The sequence below is a fragment of the Mustela lutreola genome, chromosome 1 (genome assembly GCF_030435805.1).
Source record: "Mustela lutreola isolate mMusLut2 chromosome 1, mMusLut2.pri, whole genome shotgun sequence".
In the NCBI taxonomy this organism is placed as follows: domain Eukaryota; kingdom Metazoa; phylum Chordata; class Mammalia; order Carnivora; family Mustelidae; genus Mustela; species Mustela lutreola.
Genome location: NC_081290.1, coordinates 64,479,172 through 64,494,447, shown reverse-complemented (window position 1 = coordinate 64,494,447; position 15,276 = coordinate 64,479,172). Strand labels below are relative to the sequence as shown.

The following is a 15,276-nucleotide window of genomic DNA, read 5'->3' as shown; positions in this document are numbered from 1 at the left end:
CCAGAAACCTCCCAACTCTGGGCCAGCCATCCCTTGCTGGTCAGGCCAGAAGGGGCCACCTACCTCTGTCCTCACACAGGAGGCTGAGTCCCTGTTTTCTTGGAATGGATAACCACTCCTGGTCTCACCCTGGGCTGCCCCTTGAGCCATACTGGGGAGAAGGGTCTGGACGATGGAGGCAGTTCCTGTGCCTGCCTCCCCTGGGTATGCTTATTCAGTGCAGTTCCTGGGAAAGCATGCTGGTCCTGGCCTCAGTGGCCTCATCTGTGAAATGGGCACACAGTTCCCTCTCCCCAGAGGGAGAATTTGTTGGGAGAATTCATGTGGTAGTGTGTTGTGCCCCAAGCATGGGTGTCGCCCCTGCTCCTGCTTTGCTTTTGCTCTGATCTGGGACCTTTTTGATAGCTCACCCTCCCTGTGCTCCTGTCCCTCAGGTCTTGCTGCAGGGGCTGGGGTCCGTGGCGGCAGTGGAGGAGCGCTCACTCACAGGGACATGGGATGTGAGCACGCTGCGCCGCTGGAGCTGGAAGACTTGGGGTGGTCCCCACAACAGAGGTTTGAGAACTTCTGGTTCAGGCTGAGCCTGGGAATCCCAACCCTCCCCCAGCCTGGCTCAGGAGCAGGCCAGATCCTGCTTAGATCCCTTATGGCCTGTGTGACCTTGAGCGGGCTACTTGGCTTCTCTGATTCTGTACACACACACTTGGCTTCTCTGATTCTGTACACACACCATGGGTCAGTGTGTGTGTGCATGCCTGTGTGTGTGTCTGCAGACCACCCTGGGTGAGTCCTGAACTGGCAGGCATATCCCAGGGGGTCTGACATCTATCATGCTGTGTCTCACACCGCACACACCACCATCAGCTCCTGGGAACCACAGACAGCTTTATGCCCCCCAGTCTTTCCCATGCTGTTCCCTCTCCCTGGATCACCCTTGTCCCCTTCTCTCTGGCCCACTCCTCCTCAAGCTTTGGTGGAGTCCAGAGCTGGGTCAGGCTCCTCTTCCATTCCTCTCTCCCCCTCTTTCCTCTTTCCCATGGGTCTTCTCTGTTCACCACATGCAGCTGAGTGCTTTCTACATAGCTGGACACTTAGTCGTTGGGAATAGATAGATGGTGTTGGATGGATGGATGGATGGATAGATAGGTGGATAAGTGGATGGGTGGATGAATTTGTAGACTGATGATGGATAGATGATGAATGAATGGGATGGATGGATGGATGGATCGATGACAATGGATGGATGGATGGTGGTTGTGTGGATGAATGAATGGCTTTGTGTAAGTGTGAGTGTTTGTATGAGTAAAAGGAAAGATGGATTCGTGGATACACTAATGGATCATAGATAGGTGGATGGATGGATGGAAGGATGGATGAATAGGTGATGATTGATGAATAAATAGATGGATTGGTAGATATATGATGAATGATGTATGGATGATAGATGAATGGATGGGTAGATGGATGGATGAGTGGGTGGGTAGAGGTGTAGAAGTGTCTTTCTGCAGGATGATGAATCGATGATGAATGAATGAATGGATGGGTGGATGGATGGATGGATTGTTGGATGATAGATGAATGGATGGGTGGGTTGATAGATGGGTGGCTAGATGAATGGATGAATGAACAAGCTTCCCTCTCAAGATTGAATTTAGTGGAACCCAGTAATATAAAGTGCAGCCCCACCAGGTGGCCTCAGTGAGAAAGTTCTAGGAATTGAGCCTACACCCCATGGGAAATGAGACCACGCATGGCCCGGACCACCTACATATTTTGCTAATGGGAGGGCCAAAATGCAAGGGGCGCATGGCAGTGGGAGTACTTGTGGGATGGGTCAGCCAAGGGCCTTCATCAAAGAGCCACATTAGAGTGTAGGTGGGTGCGGTGTATGAGGGGAATCTGGGTGGAAACACCCTGGGGAAGCAGGTGGTTCTAAGGACAGACCACCTCTGCTCCCCCAGGCAGCTCCAGCTCTCACTCGACATCCCTGCAAGGCACGAAGGTCACCATTTACCCGAAGGAAATGCGGACATTCTTCATCCACTTTCATAGCAGTGAGCCCTTGGCTGACTCTGTGAACTCAGGGCAACCCCAGGAGCCCCAGGAAAAGGAACAGGACCCAGGACATGGAAAAGCAGCATGGGAGGATGAGTGAGGACCACCCCCCCCCCATAAGCTAATAGAGAAAATGGTCAGATTGGGGGTTTTGTTGTGCTTTAAATAAAAACTGTGTTTCACATCTTCTCCTGGGCTCTAGAGCTGGCCTCTCCTATCCCCCCGCCTGGGTGATGTCTGCACGCACACGCACACTTCTTGTGCCCGTGCAGGAGTCATTGGGAAGCTCCCATAAGTGAGAGGGGAGTACCCAGAGTGACAGGAAAGGCACCTGCCACACAGGCCTCACCCCCTCTTGCCCAGGTCACCAGTGTGACGTGCGGGCCTACCGTGTCCCTAATGATGTGTGCGGATGAGGGCCCTGGCAGAACAAGGGGCCTTCTGAGCCTGTGGGGGGCAGAGGGGTCCATCCAGGAAGGCTGTGGAAAGATGACCCTCAGGCTAGGGTGGGCTTTGTGGGAAGAGCAGATGCCTCAAGGCCTGAGCCCCGACAGGCAGGGTGCTGAGAGCAGGGGACAGAATCTGCTGGGGTATTTCTTTCTGCTCTCACTTCAGGCTCCTGGGCGGCCCTCCATGGGCTGTGTCGGAAATGGCCCAGGTGCCTGGTGTCGTGTGACGCTCTCCTAGAACAGGGACCTGGTGTGGGAGTGGGAGCCTGAAGAGGATTCCCAGCACCTTTAGCTGTATGGGGTCCAAGCCTTGTGGGACTGATGGTGCAGTGGAATTGGACTGTCCCTTGTCATCAAGGCATCTTTAGGAGTGCTTCCTTTGTTCCCTCATTGCCATTCCTGTGTGTGCCGGACTCTGGTCTGGACACCTGAACGGCAGGATCTGGAAGCCTCCAGCACATTGTGTGGTCTGGGTTCTTGACTCTGTCAGTGTGATCCAGAGTCTTCCTTGCTGTCTTTGGGCTCCACCTTAAACTCCAGCCTCGGGTCCCATCCTTCCCTGTGGATGACACAGTATTCACTGTGTCAGTCACAGAAGCCTTCTCCCAATGCCTCTGACATGCAAGTATAGTCCCACTGCAGGGCCTTGGCCCGTGCCATTCCTTCTGCCCAGAAACTCCTTCACACTCCTGCACTCCTGCACTGCTCCCTCCCTGGCTCATTCAGGTCTCTACTCCAGGTCACCTTCTCCTCTGACCACTCTATGGCAGGTGTCACCAACACCGCCCTCCCCCTGCCAGTCTCCTCCCCTTCCAGGCTTTCTCTTCCCTTGTTCATTATGGCAGGGATCGGCTGTCTCCTACCCCTGGACGTGTGCTTCACAGAGGAGGAAACTTCTGGCTGTTCCCCGCTGTATCCCCAGGCTGGAAGCAGACGTAGGCACACGTGGCCCTTGATCAATGTTTAATCCCTGGATCAAAGCTGCAGCGATGAAGGTTGTCTGCGGCTTCTGTTCAGAGAAGAATGAAGTGGGGAAGATGGGGGTCACTCCGGCCCCGTTGGCCTCATGCAGGACAGTTGGCCTGAGACTGCCCATCTCCTGGAAGGGCCCGTTCCTCCAGGGACCTTCACCCTGGCCCAGCCTCCCCCAGGAGGGCCCCTGAGTGCATGTCAAGGCTCTGGGTGACCAGATCGGTCATCTGATGTGAGTCCTGGGGTGTGTTGGGGGCCTAACCTCATGCCCAGAAAGGGCCCCAGGGCCCTGCATGGCCCATGCCCTCTAGGCACCCAGGGTTGGTGGTTCAAAAGCATGACACAGGGACAAATTGCTCTGATCCGAGGGTGATCTGAAATCCTGCAGGGACCTGAGGCAGCTGAGTGCTCATGGCAATACAAACTGACATGGGTGGAATGGCCACATCAGCCGAGGCAGCCCTGAGGGCATCACACCTGCATGAACCATAAATTATTCAGTGATCTGGATGCTGTTTTTGGGCAAATGGAAGCCCCACTCTGCTCCCACTTGCCCAGCGCCCACGATGCTGCTCTGGGATTCTGACATATCAACCCAGCTGCTGCCGTAAAATGTACGTGGCTGTTTCTGGAACAAAGCAATCTCCCACTGGGTCTTTGAGCTGCAGGTGAGGAGCTGGAATCTGAGCCTGGTTCCGTCAGGCACGGGCCGGAGTACACCCTCAGTGTCACCAGGACTGACTCTTTGATGGGCAGGGGCAGGTCAGCTGAGTTGTCCTGAGGATCACATGAGAACCTACAGGAATCTCATGGGGTCATGTAGGTCAGTGCCATGAATCCTCATGATATTCATTCATTCATTGATTCATTGATTCATTTAGTAGGTGGCTCTCCCTGGACGGTGTGCTGGCCTCCAGAGAGAGACCCATGGGGGAAAGAAAGGTAGTCCTGGCCTTTGTGAGGGAGGCCAGTCCTTGGCCCATTTCACAGATGAGGAGGCTGAGGATTAGGGTGCCTCAGGGCACTGTGGCATTGCTTCTCTCCTCCTCACTAGTCCCTTGATGCTCCTGAATGCGGGACACTGGTCTCCAGAGTGGACGTGGCACATCTCCAGGCACTCCCTGACAGGGTCCATCACATGGGCCACTAGGGCTTCTTCGTCTGGGTTCTTTTTGTTGGCATTTAGCCCGTGGACGGTTCTCACTCTGAACCTTTCAGGACAGTCGACAATGGGATAGATCTCTTAATGGCTTTAAGAAGTAGTAGACAATTGTGACCATCAATGCTAAGAACTTTGGGATACATAAGACCCTTCTTTTCACTATATCTGTATCTTTGGGGTAAATACTTAGCAGTGTAATTTCAGGGTCATAGGGTAGCTCTATTTTTAGTTTCTAAGGATCTCTACACTGTTTTCCAAAGTGGCTGCACCAGCTTCATTCCCACCATGCCCTTCAATAGACGAATGGATAAAGAAGATATGGTCCATATATAAAATGGAATATTACGCCATCATCGGAAAGGATGACTACCCAACTTTTGTATCAACATGGACAGGACTGGAGGAGATTATGCTGAGTGAAATCAGCAGAGAAAGTCAATTATCATATGGTTTCACTTACTTGTGGAACATACGGAATAACTTGGAGGACATTAGGAAAAGGAGAGGAAGAGTGAATTGTGGGAAATCGGAGGCGGAGATGAACCATGAGAGACTGTGGATTCTTAGACACAAGCTGAGGGTTTTGGAAGGGAGTGGGTGGGGTGATGCGTGAGCCTGGTAATGGGTATTAAAGAGGGTACGTATTGCATGGAGTACTGGGTGTGGTGCATAAACATGAATCTTGGAACACTGTAAAAATAAAAAAAATTAAAAAGAATTAAAAAAGAGTAGTATATAAATAATAAAAAAAGCAGTAGGCGAGAGAGAGAGAGAGAGAGAGAGAGAGAGAGAGAGAGAGAGACAAGCCAAGAAGCAGATTCTGAACTCTAGAGAACAAACTGATGGTTATAGTGGGGAGGAAGGAGGGGGATAAGGGAAACAGGTGATGGGAATTAAGGAATGTGTTTGTTGTGCCAGGCAGGCAGTGTTGATGGAAGAGATGAGTCGCTACATTGTATACCTGAAACTAATATTATACTGTATGTTAACTATACTGAAATTAAGATTTTAAACTTTAAAAAAGAAGAAGAAGTGGACAGAGCTTCTGGAAACTGGCATGGGAATGAGGAGAAAACCAGACATGAGAACACAAATTCTGTGTGTGAGCTCTACCCACAACTCTGGGTTCACATGGCAGACACCAAATGGCCCAGCAGGTGTATAAGAACCACACTGAGATTCTAGCTGCTCCCCATGCAAGGGCAACATCTTACACTTCAGAAGTTAAATGTTTGTAAAACAGAAGGCAATACCCTTGTGAGTAACATAATAGAATCCTGGATGTCTATAGCATAGTACTCACAACATTCAGGACAGAAACCAAAATTCCTTGTTAGGGGAAGGAACACAGCTCAAGAGAAAAGAGAGTCAGCTAGGACTCATCCCAAATGTTGGAACTTAGAGACAATAGTTTTAAAGCAGATGAGGTGTCTGGCTGTCTCAGTTGGTAGAGCGTGTGACTCTTGATCTTGGGGTCAAAGTTTGAGCTGCACACTGGGGGTAGAGGGTTTAATTAAAAAATATTAAATCATAATTTTAAAGCAGCACTTGTCATGATGCTTGAGAATGTAAAGAAAAATATGTTCATGCTAAATTGAGACAGATAATCTCAACTATTGAGTGAACTACATGGGAAGTCTAGAACTAAAAATAATGTATCTGGGAGGGTGCTGTGCAGCTCAGTTGAGTGTCTGCCTTTGGATCAGGTCATGTTCCCAGGGTCCTGGGATCAAGGTCTGTGTCAGACTTCCTGTTCGTGGGAGTCTGACCCCCTCTCTCTGACCCTTCCCCCTGCTCACTTGTGCTCTCTCTCAAATGAATAAATTAAAAAAGTCTTTAATAAGATAAAATAAAAATATTTAATCTGGGATTAAAAAAAATTCACTAGATGTGCTAAAAAACAGCACACATTCTCAGTGAACTTGATGAGAGATCGGTAGAATCTACCCGATCAGAAGAACAGAGGACAGAAAGTACATAAGAGCTACACAGGTCTACGAGACAGTACCAAAGTCTATGACAAGTGGTGTTTTCATGGAACATGACAAGAGAAAACATGGCAGAAAAATGTAACGATGGCTGAAAATCTTCCCTACTTGAGAGGAGACCTATATAAAGAAAAATATTCCAAGGCACGTGTCGTAAGTTAAACTATGAAAAACCAAAGAGAAACATTTGAAAGCAGCCAGAGGAAAAAAGGCACTTTACAGACAAGGGAAGGATGGTGTGAGGATCGCTGACTTGTCATCAAAGACAATGGAGGCAAAAAACAAAACAAGCAAGCAAGCAAACAAAAAGACAATGGAGGTCAGAAGACAGTGGAGTGACATCTGTGACCCACTGGAAAAGCCTGCCACTGGAAAATGCTATTTCTATGAAAATATTCTCCAGTAATGAAGATGAAATGAAGACATTTCAGATGAAGGAAAAAGAACTCAGAGAATGCACTGCCAGCAGACCTGGGTTCCAAAGCATGAGAAAGGCGGCCCTCTGGAGAGATCAATGGGCAAGATGGAATCTTGAACCTTCTGGAAGGAATGAAGACCATGGGAAATGGCAAGTATGTGGGTAAATATGAGAGACTCTTTTCTCCTGATTTCTTTAGAGTGTATATGATTATGTACAGAGAACTGACTACATTGTGTTGTGGGGCTTATAATGTACATTAGATAGAACATGTACAATAACTATAGAGAAAAGGAGGAAGGGAGGGAATGAATGTCCCCATCTGTTGATGAGTGGCTTCCATTTTTGGAAGTGGCATGAGATTGACTAAGTCCTCTGTGAACATCTCAGGATGGACTGTATAACTGTAGAGCAACCACTGAGAATTTAATGCAGAGAGAGAACTGAAGAGCCCATGGGAAAATCAAAATGGAATTCTAAAAAATGTCCAAGAATGAAATACTGATCATGCAACAATATGAATGAATCTCACAGACCTGCTGAGCCCAAGAAGTCAAACACAAGCACACAGTGGGAGATTCCACTCAGACAACATTCTAGATCAGGTAAATGCATGTGTTGGCCCTTCAGATATGAGAGATGTTTGGCTCTATGAGGCAGGGGAGGACAGTCGACTGGACGGGGATCAGATCTTTCTCACACATTTGTCAAAACGAACCAAATTGGGTACTCAAGATCTGTTTGCTTTAGTGTAGGACATTTATATCCCAATTTAAAAATCTTTTAAAAATGTTTATTTGAGGAAGTTTGTGTGACTCAGTTGGTGAACTGACTGCCTTCAGCTCAGGTCATGATCCCAGGGCCCTGGGATCAAGTCGGCATCAGACTCGTTGCTCAGCAGGGAGCCTGCTTCTCTCTCTGCCTACTGCTCCCCTTGCTTGGGCTCAGTCTCTTTCTCTCAGAAACAAATAAAATCTTCTAAAATGAAATAAACTATTTATATGAGTCTCTGTATTATGATTTTAGCTCTTAAATAGAAAGCCAACTGCAGACACAAACGGCTCCTGGAAAACGGCTCTGCCACCATCCGTAGCAGATCTCATTCCCATGAACATAGAACACAAGGTAACTAACTAAAAAGCCACCAGGCCAAGACTCACTGAGGCCTCTCTGAGAGGTGCCTTCTGATGAAAGCTCATTGAAAGGAAGGTTCAGTCATGAAAAGGCAGAGGAAAGCATTTCTGGCACAGGAGGCAGAGAAAGGAAGGATCTGGAGTCAGCGTCTCTATTCCCTAGTGCTGCATAACAAACTGTCCCATAAAGCAGCAATGTATTCTTATCTCCGTGGTTCTGTGGACTGACAGGGCCATCCAGGAGACATATGATTTCAGCTTTCTGAGCTGTGGTCCCTGACCTTCGCTTCTCTAAGGTTGGAAAGAAAGAGACCACTGTGATGCTTATTGAAGAGTAAACAGCAAAGGGCTGGTCTGATGCTGTCACTCATAAGTCATTGGCCCTGAGGCTAGTTACCCCACCTCTCTGAGACTTGATTACCTGCACCTCCTAGAGGATGATGGTGAACATGAGTAAGATAATGCAGATTTCAGTCATTTCAGCCAGTATTATTTCTCTTATAAATATCACCATCAGTACTTACTGAGTACCTCTGATGTGTCAAGAACCCCTCTGGTGGATCCTCATCTCCAGCTGTGATGTCTGGGTCTGTAATGATGCAGCCACACCCTGCCTCACCGTGACCCACTGGATATCTCTGGTTGTACTGGAGCCCTGCTCTTGACCTAACAACTTCCTCTGCTCTAAAATTTGGAACTCAACCCTGACCTTGCAGAGCTTCCTTGGGTACATCCACAATGCTCTGAATGCCGTGGCCAGGGCACAGTGAGTGCCATATCAGTGACAGCTGCCAGCTGCCATTATTCTCAGAGCCCTTTCCACTGGCTATTCCCTGGTTCTGTGCCTTGGGGGCAATGGCCCTATTGCTCCTCAAGTTTCTGTGGAAACACCCCCATGGGGGCTGCTGCATTGTACAGGTGTCCTAGAAGCTTCCTGTCTCCTCTCAATAGCACCCTTTAGAGCAAAGTCAACAGTGTGGACAGTTGGTTGACCACTTGGATGTAGCTACAGTATCTTGTTTGTATCTACCTGGTGAGTCTAAGAGGGAATCAAAGCCTGGCTTATGGTGTGCACAGCTGATAGGGGTCCCTGGGAGTGAGACCACCTGCTACAGTTTCCAGTGTCTGAAAACCCACCTGGATCTCATGATTCATCTTCTTGACTGAATCCACATGCAGGGATTTGGGGATCCCTGGAAGAGGAGGGTTCTTCAGAGATGACACAGGAGAAACTGTGGCCTCGGGGGTACAGTGACTTGCCTGAGATCACTAAGTCAGTTATAGGAGAGCTGAAAAGAGAGCCAGACCCCTGACCCTGGATGAGCACCCACTGCTTTGAAATTGTCTCTTTTCATTGAGTCTGTGGGTGCAGAGGAGAGCAGAGCCATCTAGGAGAAATATGCCCAGCTCTTTTATTTTTTTAACCCCTAATGCTGGAGATAGCACTTGTCTCTCAGGGGCTGCAAATCAGGAGTACCCGCTTTTATAGCCACTGCACCTTGAAAGCATCTTGTTAGTCAAGTTACCTTGAGGGTGTCCAGCTATGATGCCCTTGTGATGAATCATAATGGGTTTCAGTTGGTTTGTGTCACTGAGGCATTTGTTGAAACATAGGGGTTGTCAGTAGTGCTTTCTGAAATGAATTTTCTACACACGCTTTAAAAATCTGCGAGTTTTTCCTCCTAAAAAAAAAAGTGAGTTTTTCCTAATGCACTGTGGGATGTATTAGGCCTGAATTTCATAGATCTATGTTCTTCAATCAGTAATGTATCTCCTGACAAAACCAAAAGAAAATCTATAGAATGGGAGATTTGGGGGAATATCTTATCAGACAAAGGGTTAGTATCCAAAATATATCGAGAACTTACCAAACTCAATACCCAAAGAACAAATAGTCCAGTCAAGAAATGGGCAGAGGACATGAACAGACATTTCTCCAAAGAAGACATCCAGATGGCCAGCAGACCCTTTGAAAAAATGCTCTACATCCCTCAGCATCAGGAAAATACAAATTAATACCACAATGAGATACCACCTCACACCAGTCAGAATGACTAAAATTAATAAGACAAGAAACAACGAGTTTTGGTGAGGATGTAGATAAAGGGGAACCTTCTTACACTGTTGGTGGGAATGCAAGCTGGTGCAGCAATTCTGGAAAACAGTATGGAGATTCCTCAAGAGCTACCTTATGACTCAGTAATTGCACTACTAGGTATATACCCCAAAGAGACAAATGTAGTGATCTGAAGGGACATGTGCACCCCAATATTTATAGCAATAATATCCACAATAGCCCAACTATGGAAAGAGCCCAGATGTCCATCAACAGATGAATGGATAAAGAAGGTGTGGTATATATAAAAACCATGGAATATGACTCAGCCATCAAAAAATGAAATCTTGCCATTTGCAATGATGTGGGTGGAACTAGAGGGTATTATGCCAAGTGAAATAAGTCAATCAAGGAGAGACAATTATCATATGATTTCATTCATACATGGAATTTAAGAACAAAACAGAGGAGTATAGAGGAAGTGTGGTAAAAAGAAAACAAGACCTCATCAGAGAGGGAAACAACTAGTAAGAGACTCTTAACTCTAGGGAATCAACTGAGGGTTGATGGAGGGGTGGAGGTGGGGGCACAGGATAACCAGGTGACTGGAATTAAGGAAGGCACATGATGTAATGAGCACTAGGTGTTATATACAAGAGATGAATCATGACCTCTACCCCTGAAACCAATAATACACTACATGTTAATTAATCGCATTTAAATAAAAATAAATAAATAAAACAGAGCCAATTACAGAGGAATATAATGATGATGATGATGATGATGATGATGATGTATCTCCTAGTCCTGGGAAGGGGTGATTGTGGATTGTAGGCACCAGGGCGGCATTTTGGAAACCAGTGTGATGTTAGGCAGCAGGAGCTAAGAACCCCTTCATCCTCCCTGACACAGCATTTCCATTTGGGGGGATTTGCCCTGGGTAAAGTTATGAAGAAGGAACAGTAAACTTGTAGGCCTAAATGGACTCACTGCAGAATGATTTAGCAGTGAAGATCAAACAAAACAGCCCTGGAATCAACCCAAAAGGGCGACCACAGAGACGTGGTTTTCAGCTGTGTGTTTATTGGCATCTGATCCTTTAGGTACTTACAGACCACGGGGGAAAGGCCGTAACTGGCCAGTGGTGTTTATTCTCAGAGAGAGACCGTCGCTTACACTTCCTCCTTGTCCACCTACGAGAACGTCTGTGGGGACGTCTGTGTGCAAATAAATGCATATCATTTAGGAAAGCTTTTGGCTGAAAGTAAGAGAAAAATTGGCTAAATGACTGTTGATAGCTAGATCCTAAGGAGATGGGGCTGCAAACAGCACCTTGAGCCCAAAATGTTAGAGAATGTTGTCCAGAAGTGGTAGTGTGACTCTATGACACCTTGGGAGTCAGGCTCCTGCCATCTTCCAGGACTGCCATGCTCAGCCCTGCACCAGAGCCCCTGCATCATATCTGGTTCTATCTTTCAGTAAACTAGTGGAGCTGGGCAGAGGGAAGCACTGGGCTTCCTTGTCCCCCTTCTCGGGGGCAACCCACCCTGGGGATGTGGAGGTTTTCCTTCTGAAGAAGACCCTCCCGAGACTCTATGCAGGACAGCTTAGCAACTAAGGAGGGTGGAGATGAGATCCTATAGAGTTGAGCCTATGGAGTGGCAGAGAACACACCCACATGAAGAGGAACATGCTGTCTTTATGATCCCTGAGACATGGGTCAATATTTTTAGGTGTGGCTTTCTTGTTCATGATCAAGAGGTGGCAGCTGCACACCCAACAACCGCCACGTGTGAGCCTGGGCAGGGGCTGAAGGACAAGAACCTTCTTGCAAAGCTTGCCTTACATTTGGGGCTCTCTTTCCGGTCACCCCATGCTCCAGCTTCATGGGACACACGGGGTCATCTGAGCTGCTTCCCAGGTCCCACCACTCCCCCATGTGGGGAGTGCCAGCTACTGCTGCCAGAGGTGAGGGTGGGCTGTTTCCTGCCAGCTGCAGCTGAAAGGCTCATGAGCCACTGGTCTGCAGCAGAACAGCCGAGCCACAAGCTTCTGCCAATGAGACAGCATTTCTGGGCCCCGTCTGGGAGGGACCTTCAGAGTCTGGGTATCGCTCCATGGCATATCTCAGTAGGGAAAACTGGCAGCCACCACTGGAATAATTTGGTCTTTGGGAAAAGACAGAGTCCTCTGGTGCTGAGCTGGGAGAGAATGTTGGGGGCAGAAAAGGGTCCTTCCTGTTTTTGTCTGAATTGCTCCTCTGCAGCTTCAAAGACTTTGGAAGACAATGCCTCCTTCAGGCCTCACATCCCTAGGAGGCTGGGGTGGGGTGGGAGGGATGGGGGTCACTGCAGACCAGGGAGTGACCTTCATGTGGGCAGGGATGGTGTCTGTGTGAAGGCATGGCCCTGTGTCCCCCACTTCTCACAGGCAGACGCTTGACCTGACCATATGACGGACCAGACCTGATATTTGGTAAAGAAATATGGCCAGGGCACCTGGGTGGCTCAGTGGGTTGAGCCTCTGCCTTCAGCTCAGGTCATGATCTCGGGGTCCTGGGATCTAGCCCTACATTGAGCTCTCTGCTGGGTGGGGAGCCTACTTCCTTCTCTCTCTCTGCCTCTCTGCCTACTTGTGATCTGTCAAATAAATAAAATATTTAAAAAAAGAAAAAGAAGAAGAAATATGCCCCTGTGTGTGCTGAGATTCTGCAGGGATTTTCTGTCCATGTTAAGAGGAGCTGCATCAGCCAAGACTCAGTGAATTGGGAACCATTTGGGATGGTGGGCAAACCCACCTCATCAGACAAAAGTAGGGGGCTGAGCTCTGCAAACCTTGTTTAGAACAAGTGTTTCACTAAACACCGCCTCCTTTAGCTTAGCCTAGCCGAGCATCTGAAGAGTGTAGCTGCTCCACAAGTTATGAGAAGTGTGAAGCATGATATGGGGGAGGCAGCACGGAGGGCAGTGGGAAGTCAGTGAGTAGGTCCACCAGTCAGGATGGGGTGCCACCCAGGGGGCTGATGTACTTGATGCAGGAAAGGCCCCCACAGCCACTTCTTTGCTTTTTCCACTGGGAATCCCAGCTGCCCCTGCCCGTTCCCGTCAACCCACGCCAGGTTGGTGTGTGCCCTTGTGTGCCACAGAGTGGTGTGTGATATGTGACCCTCAGTGCCCACATGCTGGCCTCATGCACAGCGGACAGGTGGTGGTGGATTCAGGCAGCCACATCATTTTCTCTCCACTTCCCCCTGGACACCGCCCAGCTGGTGTCTGGGCCATGCTCTCAGGCTTGTGCATCAGCTTCCAACCCAGGGCCCTCAGCTGCATTGATTCATCCGGGAATGAAATGGGAATCATCTCTGCCTCCCAGGATTGCTTCAAGAATTCCAGAAGGCAGGGAATGACAGGCACTACCTGCTACTATCAGCATTTAAGAGTGTCTCCTTTGCAGCCTCATGGCACCATCCCTACCTCTTCTGAGGCATCATGCTTCTCTCCCTCCTACAAGCACAGGGGATAGCTGTCACTTTTTTTTGGTTGTCAGCATCTAAGCCCTCCTAATATGGGAATCCTCTGTCTATAGAATCTGAGCTCAACTCCCACTATAGGAATGGATTAGAAAGTGCTGGATACTGGTTTCCCAGTCCGCCTTGTAGCTAGGGTGCATGCATATGACTTGGGCTCTTTGACTGGGAAGCCAGTGAGATGACAAACCAGGGATAGGTAGAAGATGCACACTATGAGGGACAGCGGAGAGTTCCCAGCAGTGGAGGCACCATGACAAACACTGTGGATTGAGTGGTCCCTTCCGTTTGCAACTTCAGAGATTCAAAAGTCTTGGGCGTCAGTTCTAGAAGGTAAATATGTTTTTAAAGGACCAGCAATGTGGCAGCTCATGGACCCATAATGTGTTTCACATGCGAATCTGAATTTCAAGACCAGGGACAGTGGCTACCTTAGACCCAAGAGAAAGATCAGTACAAGACTTGAGCTCTTCCAGCTGATCAGCCTCATCCCTGGAAAGGGAGGGGTTCCAAGTAGGGAATGGGGACAAGGGATGGAGGAAGAAGGAGAGATGGGAGGATGGGAATGCCCAATGCCAAAAGTCCCAACCGTAGGCAGGAATAGGCACTCCAAACGTTCCCAAAGGCTCACTTCACCCGAGAACCTGTGTGAGAGAGAAGCCTCAGAATTTGGCTTATGGAAACGAAGACTCACATTCAACTGTGGAATTGCTCAGATCCAACAGTCAGTAATATTCTACTCCTTGGCCTCATCCCTCTCTTTCCACTCTGGCCCATTTTCCTTTCCTGGAGAATTTAAGCTGCAACCACCCCCTTCTCTTCAGCACGCTCAGTTTTTCCACAAGCAGAGAGCTATCATCATGCCAGGAACACAATTCCTTGGAATCGTCCAGCAGTGTCCTGACCTAATTTTCCTGGCACTCTGCAGCCCCTCCCCATCTTTTCTCCCTTAACCACACCTGTGCCCTTGACGCAATCTTGTACGTTTATGTGTGTGCTGGTCCATTTCTGCCGCCGGCAAGGCACTCAATGGTCTTGAATGAAACAATTCATTCTCATCTGGATCTCTTCAGGTCCTCCTGATGGCAGTGGCATGGCTCAGCCTGGCACCATGGGAGCCTCCAAATCCTCTCCTGATTTCCACCTTGATCCCGAAAGACCACACTCCACACAGTAGGCAGTACCAATGCCGCCCCATCTCAACCTCATCCCCGCCCTCATCCCTCCCTCTCTGCTCTGGAGAGACCTTGCAGCTCATAGAGGTTGGCACAGACCACAGCAGAGTGTGTCCCCACAGGGTTGGATGGTTCCCTGTGAGCCTAAGAGCACGGGCTCAAAGCTACGCTGCTAGGGAATGGCCTGGCACCTGGCTGGGCTCTCTGAATCCTACTTCTGGCCCACAAAGATGTGCCCGCCCATCTTCCTTCCTCACCCCCACACTGAGGGCTCTGTTTGTGGAGGAGTGCTGCCTGGAAGGCTGAAGGGGTTGAGGCAGGTGAGAATGGGGTGTGGGGTCT

At 48.7% G+C, this 15,276-nt stretch overlaps 1 protein-coding gene across 1 annotated transcript in view; it reads left to right on the top strand.

Moving 5' to 3' along the window:
• The window catches only part of LOC131819385 (epididymis-specific alpha-mannosidase-like), a 31,752-nt gene extending 29,520 nt beyond the window's left edge, over positions 1-2,232 (top strand). Inside the window, 2 exon segments of the mRNA XM_059154446.1 lie at positions 435-555; positions 1,962-2,232. Coding sequence (XP_059010429.1) covers positions 435-555; positions 1,962-2,155 — 315 coding nt within the window. The 3' untranslated portion in view covers positions 2,156-2,232.
• Positions 2,233-15,276: the final 13,044 nt, after the last annotated feature.